General features: G+C 38.9%; 1 protein-coding gene and 1 pseudogene across 4 annotated transcripts; both read left to right on the forward strand.

Annotated features, from left to right (window-relative positions):
• The first annotated feature begins 2342 nt into the window (after window positions 1-2342).
• Window positions 2343-8735, forward strand: LOC142642583 (uncharacterized). Of its 4 annotated transcripts, none has more exons than XR_012845685.1 (3): window positions 2343-2537; window positions 2631-2733; window positions 7736-8517. XR_012845685.1 is itself a non-coding variant. In XM_075816968.1 (2 exons), the coding sequence occupies exon 1, from the start codon at window positions 3078-3080 to the stop codon at window positions 4272-4274; it is 1197 nt and encodes a 398-aa protein (XP_075673083.1). In that variant the 5' UTR covers window positions 2992-3077; the 3' UTR covers window positions 4275-4302; window positions 7736-8517. The 4 variants fall into 4 exon arrangements, 1 of the variants encoding a protein (XP_075673083.1); XR_012845684.1 differs by lacking the exons at window positions 2343-2537; window positions 2631-2733 and adding exons at window positions 2992-4302; window positions 8527-8735 and having other exon boundaries at window positions 7736-8193; XR_012845683.1 differs by lacking the exons at window positions 2343-2537; window positions 2631-2733 and adding exons at window positions 2992-4302; window positions 7142-7253 and having other exon boundaries at window positions 7736-8523.
• Window positions 8736-14291: 5556 nt separating this feature from the next.
• Window positions 14292-14410, forward strand: LOC142605424 (U5 spliceosomal RNA; annotated as a pseudogene).
• The last annotated feature ends 9763 nt before the right edge of the window (window positions 14411-24173 follow it).

Consider the following 24173-nt stretch of genomic DNA (forward strand, 5'->3'; position numbering starts at 1 on the left):
CCTACTTATAACACGTGCTTTATCTAATTATGAAATTTGCTATTGAATGATTATAAGTAATAACATATTTATTACTATATGTAATAACATTTGAGAACCTAGCTAGTATATAATTTATTTTGTAAACAATAACTATATGAATGATTATAAGTTATAACATATTTTAGAATTCGCATCTAACGTACTAATGGTCTTATTATATAACATTTTTTTTGTTTTGAAATGATCTTATTATATAACATTTAGTTGCTCGTAATGATGTGTTTGCATTTGAATTGTGTATCTAATTGAGTTACAAAAGTGGGTTCCAGCTAGTTTAATTATAAGACTTCTAAATATATGCGTATAAGCACATTTATGGTACCATTAACAGCTTACAACAATTTTGATTATCATTTTGTAACTCAATTTTTTTTTTTTTAGAGTTTTAACCTATGACGTCCGCTCCTGATGATAGCTCTTTATCATCAGATTAAGACACCAATCAGTTTTTGGTGTAGGCGAGGATTGAACCCCAGATCTCTTATTCAACCATCAGAGACTTTACCAATTGAGCTAGTTGGAACCCACGAAGTCTTATAATTATTAAGTTAGTTTAGACCTTTTTTTTTTCAATTTTTTTTCAAAGAATTTTCACTTACGGTGTCTGTTTTTTATGATTGTGCTCTTTATTATCAGACTAAGATGACAATTGGTTTTTAGACCTAATGTGGTGGACCTAGATGTTTTAATTTGGCAAACGACCTAGCAAAATAATAAGGTATGTACTTCTCTCTCTCTCTCTCTCTCTCTCTCTCTCTCTCTCTATATATATATATATGTTTGTGTGTGTGTGTGTGTGTATATATAAAGAGTATGTACTTTTGTGCATGGTTGTATCTTGTAGGGTAATAAAGCATGCTTATATTTAAAAGATCGATGAAGTGTATGTAGGTGTATAAAATACTTGCTTGGAGCTTAGTGGTGACATGGTACTCATCCATGTTGATGTAATTCTTGTTAATGGCAACCTGCAAACTGAAAAATAAAAACACATACTAATATGTTCGGGTATTATTAAAATTTAAAACTTGGTACCAAACATATCTTGTTATGGTGTTAGGGTAAACACAACCAAAAACTATAAAAGAGACGATAATTTGGTGATGTTTCTTTAGGCATTAATAGAGGCACGTAAAATCAACTCTTTTTTTTTTCACCAGCTAAACTTAATTTCCCTAAAAAAAACTCAGGTAAAACACTTTCGCAACATGCTCCACAGATGGTACACCAAAATAATTTTTGAACAAACATCCATACATTTATTGAAATTTTTGTTCCTCAACAAAGCTTTGAAAAATCATTTTTTATTTGTTTCCCCCTCCACCATTCAGCTATCCTCCACCTCTCTCTCTCTCTCTCTCTCTCTCTCTCATGGCAAGTCAAGAGTATTGAGTTGGGGAGACGATCTTGAGGTAAGAGATTTATAGGTAGACGAGATCGAGAGAGTTACACTTTGATTGATCATGAATTCAAGTTTGAAATTTAGTTGGTTAGAAATAGGGTCTATTTGAGATCTGTTTATTTTGTTGAAATTAGAATTTTTTTTTTATTGAAAGTACTGTAGATAAAGGTAAAAGTTAGTTGAAATAGTACAGTGAGATCTATAATTACTATTTAGTACCAAAAAGTGTAGTGAAGTCCATAAATAGTAGCAAAAATAAGTTGAATAGTAAAATAAATTAGTTTTTAATTTGAAGCCAAACGCACACTTAATTTGGTTTTTTTTTTTTTTTTTAAGTCTATAGATGAAAAATGAAATTCGTACAAATTCTAAGTACCAAAATAATATTTTTAAAAAATTCATAAAAATAAAAATAAATAAAAAATAAAATATTGAGACGAAACTAATTAAATCCACTTATCAATTGACTAATTTAATGTAGCAAAAGGCAAAAGCCAAATTCTCAAAAAAGAAAATAAAAGTTCCATATATAAAACAAAAAAATCAATTAATATCTTAGTTTTGACAATAAAAATTATTATCAACTTATTGCAAAATTAAACCTATGAGTTGAAACTTTATGGAGAAATGCTATTATGTCCATAATATTTTTACACTAAATCTTGTTTGGCAGGTTGTTACTTACTATTATTAGTGAGTAAAAAAGTAATTTTAGTAGTAGATTTATATTAAAACCTGTAATTGGCTTCAAAAAAAATTAAAACCTGTAATTATCTGCCAGCTAGAATTTGTTATCAAAATGTTATAATGTTATTTAAAAAAAAAAAAAAAAAATCATCTTTGACCCATAGTATAGTAGCGTTTTGTCTAGGTTGGTGACCAATTTACCTTCCCGCCCAAACCCGTCTCCTACCTTTCCTCTTTTGTGTGCACAGCAAATAATGGCGATGTCCTCCTTGCACGAAATGGACGATTCTCCCTCTCCCTCTCAACTGAAAGCCGAAGCTGCCTTTCTCATTCGCCACCACTCCGACCAGCTCCGCTCCATCGCTCTCTCTCCTGACCCCAACCTTCATTACCCTCTCCACATCGAGTAATATCATCAATCAATCATCTCTATTCTTCTCATTTTCCTCTCTCTCTCTCTCTCTAAAACTCACTCTCTCTCTCTCTCCGTGTTTCTCAGTTTTGCAGAGCTAATGGACGACGACCTGCCGCTTGCGCAATCGCTATTCTCCCAACCCACCGATCACCTGCGCCTCTTCGACGATGCTGCTATTTAAGCTCATGTATGCACATTTTGTTTTTCTTCGAGTAAAGTACACTTTTGCCCATTAAAATTTCTAAATTTTCCATTCTCAAAAAAAAAAAAAAAAAAAATCTAAATTTTCATTTCGTTTTCATATTAATCCATTTCGTTAATAATATGATGATGACACTTTGCATTATATGAGTAGCATTGGCATTTTTTAATAGACAAGACGACCCGTATCTATTATTAAATAGTGATGGAACTCGACAACAACAGAGAGGAGGGGAGGGCCGAGGGGGAAATGGAACTCAACACGTTACACTAGTACACAAGCGCAAATGCCTTCGTTACAAGTTGGCCCAACCCATTAGCTAGAAAGAAATGACCCAGGACAGCATTAACTCGTTGTTCACACAAACCAAACCACAAACTCCACTATCTTTCTCTTCTCTTCTCTTCTATGCTTTCTCACTCCCGACTCCTAAACCATTCACGGTAACTTCACGATTTTTTCTTCTTCGTTTTGTTGGTTTTGGTTTAAGAAAAATGTCAATCCTTCAAATCCAAGCACTCTCAAATTCTTTGACAGGTCCAACTCCAACCAAGTTGTTCCTCCACCCACAACCCCGTATCTCTTCAATCTACTCCCAACCCATCACACTCAAAACGACGACTATTATTCGTATGGGAGGGGGTCCCAGAACCTACCCAGGTGGCGTATCAAAGTGGCAATGGAAGCGAATGCAGGCAAAGAAAGCCAGTCAGCTCCTCAAGGCCCGCCTCGCTCGCGAGCGCAATATTTACGAGATGCGAAAGCGAGCAGAGCTCAAGGCTGCTGTGTCAGAGCTCGAGAGGCCTTGGGAGGTTGTCGAGAGAGCCCCTAACTTGCTCTCCGTTGGCGCTGATGAGCAAGTCAAAGTCTTGGCTGATAGGTTCCAAAGGCCTGGTGGGTTCGATTTGTGGACTCAGAGAGATGGGCCTCAGTTGTTTGAGACTGAGACTGTGGATGAGTTACCCTCAGCTAGAGCTAGCTTTTTCCCTAAAGGGGTTGTTCATAGTATCAAACCCTATCAAAGAAATGGTGGGCTGGATGAATTAAAGGAGGAGAAGGGTCAGAATTTATTGGATTCGGGGAGTTCGTATCAGAAACATAGTTTGGAATTATCGGGTGTGAATAGGCGAAATGGGAAATTGAGAAAGAATGTGAATAGGAATAGGTTTCAGGATGTGGGTTCGAATGGTTCCGGTGGGTTGGAGTCAAGGGAAACTGGTTTTGACAGAGGACAGAGAGGAAAGGGCCCCATTGGTTCCGGTGGGTTGGAGTCAGGGGAAGCTGGTTTTGATAGAAAACAGAGAGGAAAGGGCCCCATTAGGCGGAATGTTCGGGGTAATGGTTCGTTGGGGTTGAGAGATTCACAGTCTGATGATGTTTATGATATTGGTTTTGATAGAAAACATAGAGAAAAGGGCCCCATTAGACGGAATGTTCAAGTTAATGGTTTGTTGGGGTTGAGAGATTCACAGTCTGATGATGTTTATGATATGAATTTGCAACAAGATGGAAGTTACGAATTCTAAATCAAGAATGGCCGGAATGACTTGAATTGTAAGGATAATGGAGTGGAAGTTGAGTCATTTTGAATTTAGCAGCTTCTTAGTATTTGTGATTACTAAGTCTTCTTTCATTTATTTCTTAATCTGAGAAATGTCAATGCTTAATTCTCTGTATGTGTGTGTCTGTGTATATGTGACAGTGGGTGTATGTGTATACAAGTACAACCATACATGTATATAAATTTCACTTCCTTATTTTGTTCACATGAATTTGTATATGTATGGAAGCGTACAACATAGATAATTGTATGAACACATATTTCAATCTTCATTTGAATAAGCCATCATTAAGACCATATACTTGTTACTCTATTATGTGTTTTCTATCGTTTATTATTCAATTAACAAGGTTTGTTGATAATTTTTATGCATTTGTAAAATACAGACATATAATTACATCCATAAATATAAATATGTGTATGTATGTGTTGAATTATATAGATACATATATGTTTGTTTAGATATATGTGTGATAAGTTATGTTTGCTTAGATGGTTAGAATTTAAATGTTATGTGATGTACTTATCAAAAAAAAAAAAAAAATTATGTTATGTAAATTGTGATATTGGATTTTCAGTATTTTTAATTGGTTTGAACATTATGAATTATGACAATTGAGTAGTTTTGGCACTTATGGCTAAGAGCTTTATAGCACAACAGGTACCTCCTAGTGTTTCCAACAGAGACGTCCATGGTTCAAATCCCTCCTCTCCCTTTGAAGTAACTATCAAATTATCATAGTTATGGTACTTGATTATGTTTCTAAATATGACTTAATTTAGTGTAAGAGAGAGTATTTTAGAGGTTCAGTTTTTAGGTTGACTTGACCCATTCAACCCAACTCATAATTAGATAAATAACCCAACCCATAATTAGATAAGTAGGACGAATTTTGGATTGGTTTGAGTTTTTTTAAATATAATGGGATGAGTTTGGGATGGAATTCCTTAAATTTAATAGATGTTTTGGCATGTAATATATAGAGGGTTGGGTTTGGAAAGGCTTTTTGGATACCCAACCTGTACACACTGAAGGGGTGTCATTATTGTGAAATATGAGAAGCATGGGAGTAGGGGATTGAAAAGAGAATAAGAGGATCACACGGTTGGTTTATGGAAGAGCATTAGAGAAGGTTGGATCTTATTTTCTAAAAATATTAAATTTCTTGTTATAGATGGTATACAAGTCTATTTTCAGCATGATGTTTGGTGTGGTGATGCTTCTACAAAGGATCTATTCCTTGATCTAATTATTTTGCTGTTATGCTTCAGTTGTATCTTATATAGCAACTCAACAAACAGAAGAATGTGATATTGGAGTCCTTGTTTTATTTGTGCTTTGCAAGATTGGGAATTGGGAATTGGGAATTGGAATGCATGGTTAAGCTTTTTGATATGTTACATTCACATTTGCTTTCTAGTAGAGGTGTAGATCAAATGTCTGGAGATTAATTAAGTCTAGAAATTTTGAGATTTGGTTATTTTATGATGCTTTGAGAGGATCTACAAGAGTAAAGTCCCCTAGACAAGTATTAGGGGTGCTAAGGTGCCTCAGAAGATAACTTTTTTGACATGGACACCAGCTTTGGGAAAGATTATAATTGTGGATAATCTTCCAAGCTGGAACACAGTGACTATTGGTTGGTATTACATGTGAAAATGTAGTGGGAATCAATTGTTCATCCTCTACTTCATTGCTTGGTGGCAAGAGATTCTTGATCATTTGTGTTTTCATTATTTGGTGTATCTTGGGTGTTGCCAAAGGATTTGATTTAGATGCTTGCGTCCTGGGGGGAAGGACCTCTAAGTTGGGAAGGGTGGCCATGGTTGTGGTTTGTGGAGAAGTATCCGGATGGGCTGGGGAGATTTTAACAAAAATGCCCACTTACAGGATTAGAGAGATCCCTGACTTGCAGTCAAGTCAGAAAATCCTTCCATTTGATCTGAAAGTATTGATGGGAAGAAATCAGACTTTCTATTGGCATCTAGTCATTCCACTAGAACAATTTAAAAAAAAAAATCCATATACAAGTCAAACTTTTTAGGACAAAGTGGGCAAAACCTGATAAAACATTTGAAATAAAATGAATAGACTTTTCTCATTTGTCGGTTTCATATTACCGGCTAAACCATTGCAATCTGTTTTCCCTCTAGTTTTATGTAAAATTCAGGTACACATATACTTTTCATGGTTTTAAATTCAAATGATAATTATATTGTTGGGAACGGTTGTTAACTCACAAAAGGAAATTGTTTAGGTTGATCTACTAATTAGTAGGCCCCGCATCAATATTTCAATGATTTAGTTTAACTATTTCAATTTATCAATGTGTACCTTGTTTTATTTTTATTTTTATTTTAAGAATCCCTTTATCAATGTTTATTTTTGTGAGTTATCCTTCAGCATTGTGGGAGGGTTTTTTAAAAATGTTTTTTACTAGGACATTACAGCTTTGTGGAAATAAGCAATAGAGCAATATATGGTTTGGTTAACACTTCTTACAAACAGTTCTCAGCATAAAAATATAGCCAAAGAATTTTGGTTTAGCTTTCCCTTGTTTAGATTACATTATACCTGTTTCTAAACTTAATGGATGCTATATGTATTGGTTTGTGAACATTAGGATAGCCACAAAAGGTGACAAATCATTTTGAACTTTATGCAGAAATACTGCATTCTTATGAACTCCCCCCTCCCCCTCCCCTCTTTTTTCTCTCTCCAGATTTCATTATTTTACTCGAAGTGTGATAATTTTTTTTTTTAAATTTCTGCACAGAAAATGGGAAATATAGATGATGCCGTTTTATATATACCATTTTGATTGCAAGCAGTTTTTTCGTCGGGTGATCGAATACTTTTGGAATTGGAAGATATTCAAGTTTCAAAATGAATTAGATGATATGGATGGATTTGATCAATCAGGAGTAATTATTCTGAAAAAAGGTGAGCAAATTACGACATACTGAAGTAGTTTGCTTAATTGAAAAGCACTAGGTGTTACGAAAATCTGGGGGAACATTATTGGCTGCAGTCTTGCACAAGAAATATTACTTATATTAAAAAGAAAAGAAGAATAATTTTTTAAAAAAACATTAGAATTGTTCAAATATATCAGCTTTGAGTAAAAATGAAAGTTGTTAACTGTTAGTTGAGTTTTATAATAATTAAAACTATGTTGGTGAGCATGTTATTCCATTAGCAAGGAATTCAACTATATTACCATTGACATTGAACCTGGGAGCAATAGCGTGGTATGTAAAATCATCAGAAAGCACTCCTGTTTCATCATTCCTTTTAACAAAGCATTCCAATGATGATATTCATGCATTCTTATGTTTATACTGCCAACATGGATTTTTTTGACATAGCAATTTGTTTATTTTTTCCTCTATATTCTCATAATGAATATTTGAAATTGGTAACAGGAGAAGGTTGACACTGAATTGAAATCAACGGAAGTGATGGAGGATGGAAAGAGAGGTCAATTACAATCTTTAAAGGAAGAGGCCCTAATTGACACAAGCAGAGAAGCCATCAACAATATGGATTTGGTTGAGAAAAATGTAACCTCCTCAACAGCTGATTCAAGCAATCTTCAAAATGTAACAGCAGGATCATCATCTAGATTCACCAAAGTGGGAAGCCATGAAGAATAGTTTTCAAAACTTGAAGTCTTACATTGTTGCCTAGAGATTGATTCCTTTACGCCAGAGTCAAGAAACCAAAATCGACGATGTTTCCTCATCTGAATCACTTGGTGAAATATTTGAGCGATTGAAACAGCCAACCATGAACGTAGAGGTTATTACAATGATGATGATCATGGCTTGGACATCAGGGAGATGTGATCATCCAGATAGTCTCTTACACATTATGAAAATAGGTATAATCATTTTGGGTTAATACTTAATACTCTAGAGATTTGTTTCTAGGATAGTTGAATTTTACTCTTCAACAAATTCTGTTGTGACTGGATCACCTGTGGTGTAGAGAATTCTCAACATGCTAAAAGCACACACATTTTTTACTAGTTGATTGGGGGTAAATGTAAAAAGAAAATATGGCCCATGATTTGAAGAGGAGTGATTTATGGGGAACTCAGCCGGTAAGTACTGTAATTGTAAGCATGTGGTAGATTACTGCATGCATCTTGTGTATAGTCATTTATACATGTGACATTTTTCTCCGACCTAATATAAATCTATTTTTTTACCAGAAAGGAAGCCATTGCAGATATTTTCATGCAGAAGCCATTGCAGATTTTTTCATGCACTTGGCTTCCATCAAAGAATGATTCTGAAATGTTGCTTAATACTAATTCATATTGTACAAGTCCAAGCCCTCGCGATTATACACACACACACACACACAGTTGGAAAGTGCTAATATTATCTTCATTAAGGGAAAAGGTTCAAGGCTGGTAAAGAGAGAAATTCTATGAAGGGACCTTTTTTTTTTTTTTTTTGTGGATAGTGAATTTCCTACTATCATCCACATGAAGGGACTTTTTTTATTAGTTTTTGTTTCAATTTTTGCACATGATCCATGGCTTACTTTGATTTAACGGGGTTCATTTGAACCCCTTGAGTTGGCAATTTTTTTTTTAATAAATAATATATTTATTTTCTTAATTTGACCCTCCTAAAATAAAAATTTGAACATGCTGACCCTAATTTTTTTTAAATCCACTTGAAATAAGCTGAAATATGATCATGTTAACAATATTTTGATCTTAAAAAAAAAAAAAAAAACCAACAAACCAATTTTATCTAACATCTTTGGGGTGGGGGTGGGGGAGATAATAAGCCCAACAACAAAAGTAAATTTTTTTTTTCATCTTAAATCTAAAAAAAAAAAAAAAAAAAGCCCATTTAGATTTTAAAAAAGATTTGAAATAAACGAGTAGAAAATTCATAGTTTATAATTTACTATCAATATAAGATCTACATTGTTTCTAAACAAATGTGTATAGTACAATTAATATTGTATATTTTTTTGCAAATGTGTAAAATATAATTATCTACAACGTAAATCTTACATTGATTCTAAACAAATGTGTATAGTATAATTGTTTACAATGTAAATCTTACATTGATAGTACAATCTAAACATATAATAGTCCTAAACTAATAGATAAAAGTATTTTAAGCAGTAATAATTAAAATTCACTTAACAACAATAATTAATATGTTCATTTTACTAAGAGAAAATATGTTAAATGAACTTATAGTTTATTTTTCATTCTATTGCTAGTATGTATTACAGACAAATTTGAATAAGGAAACTATGTAAACTGCAAAATTCATCTCTTACTCAAGATGCATTTTTTTACTGGCCCCCCTAAAAAATATCCTGGAGCCACCACTGATTTAACCACAATATCATCTGCATGGTCTTCTATGATATCATGGAACATGTAATAATAGATGGTGGAGCGCACAGGTGGCCTTTATTAGCATATGAAAAAAGGGTTTTCTATGAATCCTAAGGATGCATTCTTATTTGGTTGTAGTCAATGAAATCATATATAAAAGAGAACATCTCACAACATTGCATGTACAATTGAGTAGGCTTGGCAACTAGAAATCATCTTGTTAGGCATGTTCAGGTCTTAGAAGTCCATGCATCACCTGATGTGCCCATTCTTTTGTTTTCTTGTACTAGCATATTGTTGGTATGTTGGGTGATGGTACCTACCCTAATTATCTTCTCTATTTCTATTAAATTTGGAGATCCACTTCTGAGTAGAAATCCAACTTTGGTTGCTTCATCAACATAACAACATGGTGCCCGGGTCCCTAAGCTTATGTGTGATTGAAGTGGTGTCCAGACCAAGCGTCTCATCATAGGTTCATGTAAAGATACCCTAGGAAAAGGAGGTCTTGTGCTCACTTTTACAATTAGAAACACTAGTCTTGGCACTCGAGTGCTTCCGAGGCTAGCTTCAAATCCACAAACATGGGACGCACTTCACATAAATGGATCAAAGGATGATTAAGTGTCAATTTATGTGAAGTGTGTCCCATGGGCACACAAACATGGACACACTTCACATAATGTTGTCTCAGTAATATATGAAGTGTTATTAGTGTCAAATTGTCAATTTATGTGAAAGATAGTTACTCTTTCAGCAAAAAAGAAGAGGTGAAAGATAGGGAAACCTCTAATTGGATCTACTTTTGAATCAGTGGTTACATATCCCTCTGTCCATTGAAATTGATCAATAGGATTGGTTGGTCCACGATCCTCCCTTTCAAAGAGAATTAACTAGTAACTACCTTCTAACTACCCTACTCATAACACGTACTTTATCTAATTATGACATCTGCCGTTGAATGTTTTTGTACGTAATAACATTTGAGAACCTAGCTAGTATATAATTTATTTTGTAAACAATAACTATATGAATGATTATAAGTTACAACATACTTCAGAATTCGCATCTAACGTACTGATGGTCTTATTATATAACATTTGTAGTTGCTCGTAATGATGTGTTTGCATTGGAATTGTGTATCTAATTGAGTTACAAAATGATAATCAAAATTGCTGTAAACTCTTAATGGTACCATAAATGTGATTGTATGCATATATTTAGAAGTCTTATAATTATTAACTTAGTTTAGACCTTTTTTTTAATAGAGTTTCCACTTATAGCGTTTGTTTTTTATGATTATGTTCTTTATCATCATATCAAAACACCTATCGGTTTTTAGACCTAATGTAGTAGACTTAGATGTTTATATATATAAAAGAGTATGTACTTTTGTGCATGGTTGTATCTAGTAAAGTAATAAAGTATGCATATATTTGTGTGAGGGTCAATTTCTTGGACGGTGTCCAGGCCCAAGTTTAAGCAAAGACACCAAGCCCTCTTGTTGTAGTTTGAAGGGACTGGGCTTGGTTCATCGCAGCTAAATGGGTTGTTTACAAAACCAAGTGGTGCACAGGCCAAGACTCCTGCAATACATACACACTAACAAGCGAGAATATGTGTTGAGCAACACGAAAACAGCAAAGGAAGACAAGATTATAACAATAAAATGCAGAGTAATTGTTCGGGATCCTCAGATCAATAAGAACTGATCCATTAATTTTTCTTAGTTATGGATTACAAATGCGATCACCAAGACATAATACAAGGTCCAAATAAGCTCAAACAGACTTAGATGACTATTTAAGCATCTAAGACTTGCAAAGTTTGAATCCTTTTGAATCCAAGTATGTACTGTAGTGGCTGTTTTTGGGATACCGAGAGATATTCCCCTATTTTCCTTGAGTTTTATAGAGTTTTCTCTCAATGACTCTATATGATTTCCTTACTGCCGAATGCCCCTTAATGTTGGCTGATCTCCCTCTTTTATAGTGTCACATTAGGGTTTCGGGGTACCATTGATTCTTCTCCCTTGGCCCACTGGGTACTAGAGCCCCCTGTTCATCTCAGCTCTTTTGACGACTACTCCATTCCTTATTTTTCATAGCTTCCTTCTTTTGATGTTTTTTTCTTTGAAAGTGTCTTGCTGACTTTCTACTTTAAGACGCTTTTGCCTTCCAAGTCCCCCTTTTGTCTATCTTCTCTTTTCAGGCTCAACCCCTTTTAGTCGCTCCTTCCTTTTGTCATTTTTCCCAGTAAGTGAAGTCTTCTTCTGGGAAAACCGAAGGTTTCCCTAGCCATTTCCTTTCGTGGGTTTCTTATTCTGGGTTCCCGAGACACCGACTTCCTACCCCTGAGCTGTTGCTTTTCAAATTTTCAGGCCTTGCGCTATATTACTGGTCGCTTCAAGAAGAAGACCCATCTGTTTCTTGTTCCTGGGACCTTCTAAACTGTCTTAATCCTCCTTTAGCCATGCCGTACATCCAAAGGTCCCATGCAATCCCCCCGGTGTCCTTCCCCAGCTCCTTTTCTTTCTCTGGTCTTGGCGGGCTGAATTCTTTTCTTTCCCCTTTCTGTGTTTCCTATGGGCTCCTTGCTCCCTTTTGGGCCTCAGGTCCATCATCTCTCTTTCCTTTGTAGCCCCAATCTTTCTCTTCCTTTCCAATTATTTTTTTTTAATTTCCCATGGATTGGCCCAATGTACCACCTCCTTGGGCCTTTTACCATGCTTTCTACATACATTTTAGACCTCAACAATTTGAAAGATCAATTAAGTGTACGTAGGTGTATAAAATACCTGCTTGGAGCTTAGTGGTGACATGGTACTCATCCATGTTGATGTAATTATTGTTAATACCTGCAAACTGAAAAATGGAAACCCATAATGATATGTTCGGGCATTATTAAATTTAAAATATGGTACCAAAGATATTTTGTTATGATGTTAGGGTAAACACAACCAAAAACTATAAAAGAGACAATAATTTGGTGATGATTTCTTTGGTGACAACCACTGTAGACCAAAACTTGCACTTAACCATGAGTTAAAAAAAAAAAAAAAAAAGGACAACCCGTGCATGGAAAGGAAGAATAAAATTTTATTAAAAAAATAACAAAAATAATTTGCTAGAAGCAATCTTTTGTTTTTTGTTTTTTTTAAGACTGATTTTTAGGCTAACTACTTGGGCATTAGTAGAGGCACATAAAATCAACTTCTTCTTTTTTTACCCAAAATTTGATAAGCTAAAATGTAGCTAAACTTAACTTCCCTCAAAAAAAAAAAAAAAAAAAAACCTCAATTAAAACACTTTTGCAACATGCTCCACAGATGGTACACCAAAATAATTTTTGAACTAACATCCATACATTTGTTGAGATTTTTGTTCCTCAACAAAACATTAAAAAATCATTTTTTATTTGTTTCTCTCTCCACCATTCAGCTATCTTCCACCTCTCTCTCTCTCTCTCTCTCTCTCTCTCTCTCTCTCTCATGGCAAGTCAAGAGTATTGAGTCGGGGAGATGATCTTGAGGTAAGAGATTTATTGGTAGATGAGATGGAGAGAGTTACACTTTGATTAATAGTGAATTCAAGTTTGAAATTTAGTTGATCAAAAATTGGTTTGGGTTCTTTTTAAAGTTCATGGATGAAAAATGAAATTTGTATAAACTTTAAGCATGAAAATAATATTTTAGTAAAAAAATTTATTAAAAAAATATTGATACTATGCTAATTGTAGGGACATTGGGCCCAGTAATTTATGAAGGATGGCCCAACAAAGTCTATTGGGCTAAAAACCCAATCCGAGGACATCAAACGAACTAGGAGTACATTAGTGTACCTCTTAAAGGAAATGCCAGGTAAAGATGTGATAAAAGAGTGAACAATTGAGTCCGAGGAAGATATTAGTCCTCGGATATTGAAGCCGATGTCATAGGAAGGAGGTTTAATATCCCCAAAGCTATGTTATAAACAATCTTATGGCTACGGGAAGATGCAGTACACGTGGAAGACAGTAGAAGGGCGGTGAAATATCTAAGGTAAAGCTGCTACCACCGCCCACACATTAAAGACTCTGTAATTGATATACTAACTACATTAATGGAGGAAGGAGACCTGAGCATGAGTTTTGGAACTTGGTCCCTGATCCTAGAGGAATTCGGGGAAATTTGATGGGACAAGTATCCAAAGCCAACGTTATAACCATGAGGTGGAGGATGATAGAGAGGGGGAAGAGGGAGTATAAATAAAGGAAAAGACCTTCGAAAGAGAGAGAGCTCTTTCCTTGGAGAAGAAAGACAATAGTAGATGATAAGCTAACGATCTATAATTGTAATCACCCTTGAGAAGCAATACTATAAACTATCCTCGGATTGTGTCCGAGGAAGAGATTTTTCATTCATCTTCTTATAGTTAATCCTTGTTTATGCCATTGGGCCCGAGGCTCGTTTATTTTCTGTTGTTTGAACTACCCTCAAAATCTAGATTTCAAGCCCACTCTCTACAAATTTATTGCAAAAGGCCTTTCAAGCCCATTCCCATTTAATTATGGATTGAAGGTTCGATTTGTGTCCTTACAATTGGCGAAAGAATGGTGATACGACCCCATATCACGCGGTGAGCACAGAGCGAACTATTCTTTCGCCTTTTACTAAAGAATACCGTATGCACGCCACAAATAGTGGCATACGCCTATTTTTTTTCCGTAGAAGGTGCAGATCCCTCTCTCTTTTCTCTCTCGTTTCCTTATATACTTCTTCTTTACCGGTTCATCCACGTGTCACACAAATCTTTCCTTTGGATACTTGTCTCATCCGCCACCTTCGTGAAGTCTTTAAACAATAGCAGAAAGGCTCAATTCTACTGTTCAGAGGTCATTTTCCCATTAATGCGGCTAAGGAGGTAGATGCAGGGTCTTTAATGTGGTGGTAGCAGCTTTTTTCTCAGATATTTCTCACACATCCTTGCTTCTAAAGAGTGCTTAGACCACCCTCTTACCCATCAGTTTTTCCAGAAGCTTGCCCCTAACCCCTTTAGTAAGTCCCAGGGTCATTGCCGAGCCTGTCCGAGGAGACATTCCTCCTCGGACAACTTCTCAGACCTTTACAGTATAGACTGACTTGTGGGCCTAGAGGCCCTGATCAAAACAAACTGATACCAGCCAATCAGGCCCAAAGTCCAAATGTTTATTCAAGAGTTTTTACCCCCCACAATAGCCCCTTAAAACTTTATTTTGCCCTTCCCATCCAAGGAGAGAAATAGAGTTTTGATCCGACGAGCATACCTCCCACAAGCTTCGTAAACCGCCACGCGTGTATGGGTCCTTTCGTTTCCTGAAAACGCTTCTGACGCTTCAAAACCCGGAACGCGCGCATCTATGACCGCAAGTTACATCCTGTTCCCCACGTTCAATGGTGAGATGAACATCCAACGGTCCAATTTGGCTCCGAAAATTTAAGCGGGAGAAGTTTAATTTCGAGGCCGCCTCCTGCACGTCAAAATGCCTGGGAACCTGTACCTTCATTCATTCTTTCAGAGATCTATCGCATCTAAGTGTCAATCATCACCTTTTCTCTCCAGAAGCTCGTGAAGTATCGCATAACCAACTCCCGTAAGTTTTCGCTTTTCTTTATTCATTCCTTCTCGGCTTCTGTCCTCGGCCACCATTTAAACTCCTTTTCTTCCTTTAACTTTCATTTTCGCTCTCGCCAAATGGATAGATTTAAGTGTTTGGTGGATTCTAACGATGTATGGAGGGTTTTAGGGCCAAGTACCGAATTCCCAATGACATAGGCTTGAGATACTGCCCAGTAGAAGCCGTAGGTAGCGCTAGGAGAGATGGAGAAGTCATCATTCCCATGATTGCCTTCATAGAAGGTGGGATGACTCTCCCCATGAGAAATGTGACCAACGAATGCCTTCGCAACCATAGGTTATGCCTAGACTAGTGTGCGTCAAACGTGTTTAGGGTCTTAGGTAATGTCGACCCTCTGAACGAGCAAATGGGCCTAAACCTTACATGGCACGACATTGCCTATATGTACGAGTGTCACAAACTCAAAAATGTAGAATATTACATCAAATCCCGATCTAGCATAGTTAGGCTGATTTCCTGTCTTCCTAAATCCAACAAAGGCATGAAGGACGACTACCTCATCACCTCAGGAAACTAGTATGACGGTCCTCATTGCCCAGTCAAATGGGGAGACCCAGGTGTGACTCCTTAGGAGTTAAATTTCTTAACTCGTAATTCAATCCCGTTACCTTTATTCTTTCAATTCATACTGCACACTATTACTTCTTGTCTTAATGTTTATCACTAATCTGACCATGTTTGTTTTCTCGGATGCTTTTTTTCTCACAGATAAATAACACGTACGTCCATGCCTCAGCCTTTGCAACGTTGCTAACTTAAACCGTGTCCTCTGCTCCGAAGTATTTGTCAGTGAGGACCTACAAGTGAGGGTTGCCCACCTGATATTGGGATACGACCCCATATCAGTGGACTTCCAGGAAATTGAAAACGCAATCATTGCGGGGGATAGGCGACGCAGAAGGATAAACGTGGTAAGACCAGGCTTCCTATCCAATCGCGAACTTCCCGACGATCCCACCACCATTCTAAACACACGCCCTTTCGCAGCGATTCCCCTCACGACGCACTCCCAGACAACCGCCGTCCGAGAAGAACAAGCGTCCTCGCAACACTCGTTGGACGAAGAGATAGACCAATTTCAACTCGAGGATGTCAAAAGGCCTCGAGGAGATCCACTTGTTATTCTCTCAGACGACGAGCGCGCGCTCGCCGAGACTTCGGGGATACAAGGTCTGGTGATTGCCCAGCCTGACTCCAGATGGTGGGAATTTAGTCTTTGAGGAGGTTTAGAACATCATGGTGGGCTCAGGACCACAACGCAGTGCAGAGTCCGTAGGCTCCCAACATGAGGATCACTCCTTGCATCCTGATCACGGAGAGAACCGGGAAGGTAGTGTACATACTACGCACACTATTAGAAGTACGAGTCATTCACAAGGAGGAAGTAGAGGTCCTCACGAAAGGAATACCAAGGCCATGCAGAAGGAGATTGACGGCCTGAAAAGAAAGTTGCGTCACGAAAGGCGAAGGCGAACTCCTTTGGAATCCGACCCCTCTTCGGAGGGATCCGAGGATGACAATTACAGGCAGAGGTCCAGGACTCCCCCGGGTGAATCTTTCTCTTCCAAGGAGGACAACCTGCATGGGAGGCATGGCAGGGACTTCTCCTCGAAGGGCTTGGGAAATGATGTGATGGGTAGGGCGTTGCACCAAATCTCCAAGTCACCCTTCGCGCGCAGACTGGAGGAAGGAAGGTTACCTCGGCGCTTCACACAACCGGCCTTCACTATTTACAATGGCCGGACGGATCCTGTGGAGCACGTGAGCCATTTCAACCAGAGAATGGCAGTACATTCCAGGAATGAGACCTTGATGTGCAAGATCTTTCCCTCTAGCCTAGGGCCCGTGGCCATGAGATGGTTTGATGGCTTGAGGGCAGGCTCTATTAGTTCTTTCAAAGAGCTTACTAGAGCATTTGGTTCCCGCTTCATCACATGCAGTAGAGTTCCTCGGCCATTGGATTCATTATTATCCATGGCCATGAGGGATGGGGAAACCCTGAGAACGTATTCGGATAGGTATTGGGAGATGTTCAATGAAATTGACGAAGACTTCGATGATGTGGCGATAAGGACCTTCAAGGTTGGCCTACCGACGGAGGATGACTTGAGGAAGTCTTTAACAAAGAAACCTGTCAGAAGCGTGCGCCGGCTCATGGATCGCATCGACGAGTACAAAAGGGTTGAGGAAGATCAGCAGCAGGGGAAGGGTAAGGCGAAGGTTATCCCACAAGAAAGGAGGGATTTCAGGTCGGACAGATACAACAACAATAGGCCTGCAAGAGATTTTTCCAGACAAGCTGGTCATACGCCCCCACATGTGGTCAACACCGTTTTTAAAGAACCAGTGCAACAGCTGTTGGAGAAAATCAGGCATGAGTTTTTCTTCAAGTGGCCAAATAAAATGGCAGGGGACCCTTTGAGACGCAACCAAAATCTCCATTGCCATTATCACCAAGAGAGGGGTCACACCACCGAGGATTGTCGCACTCTGTGGAATCATTTGGAGCAATTGGTTAAGGAGGGAAAGCTAAAACAATTCCTGTATCAGCCTAATGGGCAAGGAAATCAATCAGGAGTGGCAAATCACGGGGGCCCTTCGTCAAGGCCTCCTCTAGGTACAATCAATGTAATTTTCGCAGCACCTGGAAGGACTGGCTCAGCTCCTTTTAGGGTGGTGTCAGTGGCTTGGACTTTAGCCAAAGAATCAAGGGATCAGCCGAAGAGAATTAAGGCAAATATCCTATCGGTTTTGGGTTTCTTGGAGGAGGACAAAATGGGGACAATCCAGCCTCATGAAGATGCCTTGGTGGTAACCTTGAGAATAGGGGACTATGATGTGAAGAGGGTGATGGTCGATCAAGGCAGTGGCGTAGATATCATGTACCCTGACCTGTTTAGAGGTTTAAAATTAAAGCTTGAAGATCTTACGGCGTATGACTCACCCTTGATAAGCTTCGAGGGAAAGGCTGTCGTTCCAAAAGGCCAAATTGGACTGCCTGTGCAATCAGGCCCAAAGGTGGTAAACGTAGATTTCATCGTGGTGGATGCCTACTCTCCCTACACGGCTATTGTGGCAAGACCTTGGCTGCATGCATTGGGAGCTATTTCCTCAACCTTGCATGTCAAAGTTAAATTTCATTCTGGAGACCAGGTGGTGGAGCTACTTGGGAGTCAGTCTGTGGCTCGACAGTGTGTCACGGCTGCAATTCTGCGTCAACCTGAGCCGGAATCCTCGTCTTCGGTTGGCGGAGAGGCATAGCAATCAAAGTCTTTTGGCGCAGCCAAGGTAGATGAACCGGCATGTGAGGAATTGGAGAAGATTCTCATAGATGACGACCCTGAGAAGTTCTTTCAGGTAGGTGTTCAATTGCCACAGGAGGAGAAGGCAGAGCTGATTTTGTTTTTGAGGAAAAACATGGATGTATTTGCATGGAATGCTTATGAGGCCCCTGGGGTTGATCTGAGTTTCATTTGTCATCATTTAAAGGTCAATCCGGCTGTGGTACCAAGGAGGCAACCACCTCGGCGGTCCTCCAAAGAGCATTCCGAGGCTGTGAAAGTGGAAGTGATGAAACTCAAAAAGGCGAGTGCTATCAAAGAAGTTTTTTATCCTGAATGATTGGCCCATACGGTAGTGGTGAAGAAGAAAATGGGAAATGGAGAGTTTGTGTGGACTTCACAGATTTAAATAAAGCTTGCCCGAAAGACTTTTTCCCTATGCCTCGGATTGATCAATTGGTGGATGCTACTGTTGGACATCCTTGGATGAGCTTTCTTGACGCTTTCCAAGGTTACCACCAAATACCTTTAGCTGTGGAGGACCAGGAGAAGACTGCATTTGTCACTCCCACAGGAAACTACCATTATAAGGTAATGCCCTTTGGTTTGAAAAACGCAGGGGCTACCTATCAAAGGATGATGACGAGAATGTTTAAGACACAGCTAGGAGAAACTATTGAGGTATATGTGGATGATATGGTGGTAAAGAGTAAAGCAGTTTCTACGCATTTGGAAGATCTGAGCAACACTTTTCAAACGCTAAGAGAGTATAAATTGCGACTCAATGCCTCTAAATGTTCTTTTGGTGTGGGATCGGGCAAGTTTCTAGGCTACATGGTAACTCACCGAGGAATTGAGGTGAATCCTGCTCAGATTAAGGCCATTAACAGCTTACACCCACCTCGAAATCCTAAAGAAGTGCAGAGACTAACAGGTATGACCGCTGCCCTCAACCGATTTATATCTCGGTCCGCGGAAAGATGCAAGCCTTTCTTTCAATTGCTGAATAAATGGAAGGGTTTTGAATGGACCGAGGAGTGTGCGGTGGCTTTTGAACAGCTTAAAGATTATCTCTCGCAACCACCCATTATGTCTCGGCCAGAAATTGATGAAGTTTTGTTTGCATATATTGCAGTAGCTAACCATGCAGTTAGTTTGGTTCTTATACGAGATGATTATAATATCCAGAGGCCAGTTTATTATGTAAGTAAGTCGCTGCATGAAGCCGAGGTGAGTTATTTGCCACTGAAGAAAGCTATTTTGGCGGTGGTGCATGCTACACGAAGGCTTCCTCATTACTTCCAATCCCAAACGGTGGCTGTCCTTACGCAACTCCCTCTCAAATCTATACTTCAGAGTGCGGATTATACGGGAAGAATTTCCAAATGGGGCACTATCCTAGGAGCTTTTGACATCAAATATATGCCTCGCATCTCTATAAAGGGACAAGTCATCGCGAATCTTGTGGCAGAGTTTACTGAGCCCTCATTAGAAGAATATATTGAAGGATCAGGCGCGGGTAAAAAATCAGTAGGCATGATTTCACACAAAGAGCCTCCGTTGTGGAAAGTGCACGTTGATGGGGCAGCAAATCAAAGAGGATCGAGTATAGGGTTAGTTTTGGTATCCCCGGAGGGAGTTACTTTTGAGAAATCTTTGAGATTGAGGTTCTCGGCCACCAACAACGAAGCAGAATATGAGGCCGTCCTCGCAGGGATGAACATGGTTCATAAAATGGAAGGGAAGACGGTACAAATGTTCTCGGATTCATTATTGGTGGTAGGCCAAGTAGAAGGGAAGCTAGAAGCAAGAGATTCAAGAATGCAGGGATACCTAACTCAGGTCAGGTGTATGCAATCTAAATTTGAGTCTTTTTCTTTATTACATGTATCCAGATGTTGGAATACCCATGCCGATTCGTTAGCCACACTCGCAACGTCCTCGGTGCAAAGCCTACCGCGGGTTATCCTTGTCGAAGATCTGTTGAAACCCGCTGGGACGAATGGTAACATCAGTCGAATTCTCCAGATTAGGACTGGTCCTAGTTGGATGGATCAAATAGTAACATTTCTCAAAAATGACATCTTGCCTGGAGAAAAAGTCGATGCAGATAAAATTCGCAGGAAAGCAACTTGGTTCTGGTTATCCGAGGACCAGAAATTATACAAACGCTCTTTTTCGGGACCATATTTGTTATGTATGCACCTCGAGGCAACGGAGTTACTTTTGGAAGAGTTGCATGAAGGGATTTGTGGAAGTCACACTGGGGGAAGGTCTTTGGCTCATAGAGCCCTTACTCAAGGCTATTGGTGGCCCAATATGTAGAGGGAGGCGCAGGATTATGCGAAGAAGTGTGACCAATATCAAAGATTCGCTCCAAACATACATCAACCAGGAGGTGTCCTTAATCCTCTATCTAGCCTTTGGCTTTTTGCTCAATGGGGCTTGGACATTGTTGGACCTTTCCCAAAAGCAACAGGAAACAGGCGATGGCTCCTCGTCGAAACGGATTATTTCACCAAATGGGTTGAAGCTGAGCCACTATCAAATATCAGAGACATGGAAGAAAAAAAATTTGTATGGAAAAACATCGTTACCAGGTTTGGCATCCCTCATACTTTCATTTCGGATAATGGTTTACAATTTGATAGCAGGGCCTTTAGGAAATATTGTTGTGATTTGGGCATCACGAATAGATATTCCACTCCAGCTTACCCCCAAGGGAATGGCCAAGCCGAGGCTGTCAATAAAGTGATAGTTAATGGACTCAAAAAAAGGTTAGGTGACGCTAAGGGAAGATGGGTGGAAGAACTGCCACATGTCTTGTGGACATATCGAACTACCCCACGAAGATCCACAGGAGAAACACCCTTCTCCATGACTTATGAAGCCGAGGCAGTAATTCCCCTGGAAACTGGGTTCCCAACCCTAAGGAAAAGCTCCTTCGTTCGAGATAGCAACGATGATCTATTAAGGAGAAATTTAGACTTAGTTGAGGAACGACGAGAGAATGCCATGGTTCAATTAGCTTATTATCAACATAAGCTCAAGCAGGGGTATGATTCTCATGTAAAACTGCGACCTCTTGCACCTGGCGACTTGGTATTGAGGAAAGTTTTGGGCACAACAAAGAACCCAGCATGGGGAAAACTGGGGCCCAACTAGGAAGGACCTTATCGTATTACTTCGGTCGCCGGAATAGGGGCTTACAATCTTGAGGATTTGGACGAACATGTTGTACAACGTCCTTGGAATGTAAATAACCTACGAAGGTACTATTATTAAATGAAAGGCACTTCGGCCATTTTTGTTAAAACTGCCTTGCGTTCATTGTCTTCGTTCATCTAAGTATCAAACTGAAACTTGGTGTGCCTGGATCCTCGGACCACATACCTCGTCTAAATTGATATTTTTATTAACTGTTAAACAGAACCTTAGTTATGTCTGGTCCTCGGATCACCTACTTTGGGAAAATTAACATTTCAATTGGTTCATCTAAGTATTAAACTGAAACTTGGTGTGCCTGGATCCTTGGACCACATACCTCGTCTAAATTGATATTTTTATTAAGTGTTAAACAGAACCTTAGTTATGTCTGGTCTTCAGATCACCTACTTTGGGAAAATTAACATTTCAATTGGTTCATCTAAGTATCAAACTGAAACTTGGTGTGTCTGGATCCTCGGACCACATGCCTCGTCTAAATTGATATTTTTATTAAGTGTTAAACAGAACCTTAGTTATGTCTAGTCCTCGGATCATCTACTTTGGGAAAATTAACATTCCTTTTTCTTTTAAAGTGTCAAAGCTTGGTATGCCTTATTTCATATATTTGACATAGATCAATTAGAGGTCTAAATGAAAAATCAACTGCTTAAAGTCTCCCTAACATAGTGATAAATGGATAAGAAATTCATAAGCATCACTTAATGCATTTCCTGGCATATTGAACCTACCTATGGTATCAAGTTCGATCCAGGTTATGGCTTTGACTTTAGTAAATTAATAAGGGCAAAAGAATTACTGTTCTAAATATATAGCAAAACAAATATGAAGCGATATGATCAAAACAAAACAAAAGTGAACGCCATCAAACAAAAAAGAACTTGCGCTTACATTAGATTTAGAAAGTACTTTGTAAATACAAGGAACTTGCGAAATTACACTTAGCAGAAAATAAAGAAAAAAGAACCAAAGCTAAGGAAAGGCAGTCACTGCTTCAATTTTATCTTCAGAGGGCCTTTAGGGTCTTGAGGAGGTGGAAGCTTCGCCGAGGCCTCATCGGCAACTCCTTTGCCTTTGGAATCATCCTTTAAGGTTATCGGATTTGCTTGATCATCCAGCTCATCCTTGGAAGATTCCTGAAGGTCACTTGAAGGTTGTATGTCTTCTAGTGCCTTTTCTTGTATGGGATCAACTTGCTTGAGGAGATCTTCAGAAAGAGGTGAGTGTTGAGCCTGTTCACCTCTCTTATCCTCAGATGATACCTGGGCAGCTTCATTGTCAGCTTGAGGAACGTCAGAAGCTCGAATTGCTGGAGGATAGTAGACACTCTCTGCTTTCCAAAGAGTAGAAGAGGCATCAACCCCAGCCTGGGAAAGTGCCTTGTTCCACACTTGGAGGCAGTAATGTCTACATACCTCGGGAACCTGAGCCTTGAACATTTCCGTGGTCTCCTTCACACCTATCTCGTAACCTTCTTGTTCAGCTAGCTCCTTTGAATTCTCGGCCTCTTCTTTTGCCTTTTCAGCTTTTTCCTTTTCTTCAAGGGCTTTGCCTTTTCCCTTGATGGCCTCCTCCTTAACCCTCTCAGACTCCTTCAGATCTTTTTTCAGATCCTCAATAAGCTTTCGTGCTGCAGCGAGGTTCTCGTCGGTTTGTCGGAGCATTAGTCTCTGGTCCTCGGCCTGTTTAGTGGTTGTTTTGAGATCGGCCTCTAAACCTGACCTTTCACTCTCTGCCTTAACCAACTTGGCTGAGACCTCCTGCAGCTTCTTCTTCTGAATATCCGAGATCCTTTGGGCGGCTTCACGCCTTGATTCCTCGGCCCTCAGAGACTTGTATGAGCTGATGGCAATCTCTTCTGCCCTATGGACAGATTGAACAGCCTGTGAACAATATATATATATATATATATATATATATATATATATATATATATATATAAGTTTTTATAAAAATAGAAAAAATATATATATACAACAGATAAGGTCTAAAAGAAAAACTTACCATAGCAAGCTCCTTCTTCAGAATCATGAAGACATTGTGGTCTCTTTTCTTTCTGAGCTCACCCATGTCCTTAGGGAGCAACAATGCTTGCTCCAGTGCGTCTGCTACACACGCAGCAGTGCCCTCATCGGAGTTTCTGATGGACGCGTCAACAGTAATGGCCCGGTTGTCCATCGTCATGTCTGGGAGCCATAATGGAGCGTGCACGGCCACTTGGGATTCGGTCCATTTGTCCGTCCTCATCTGTATGGTGCGGGCCTGCTTCCCACCTTTTTCAATCTCGGGCTCTTTAGGAAGAGAGCCCTTTCCTACCTCTATCACTTC

This window comes from Castanea sativa, chromosome 7, assembly GCF_040712315.1.
Source record: "Castanea sativa cultivar Marrone di Chiusa Pesio chromosome 7, ASM4071231v1".
Lineage (NCBI taxonomy): Eukaryota > Viridiplantae > Streptophyta > Magnoliopsida > Fagales > Fagaceae > Castanea > Castanea sativa.

Coding starts and splice junctions, on each gene's coding strand:
- LOC142642583 (XM_075816968.1), top strand. CDS start 3,078: ATGACCCAGGACAGCATTAACTCGTTGTTCACACAAACCAAACCACAA.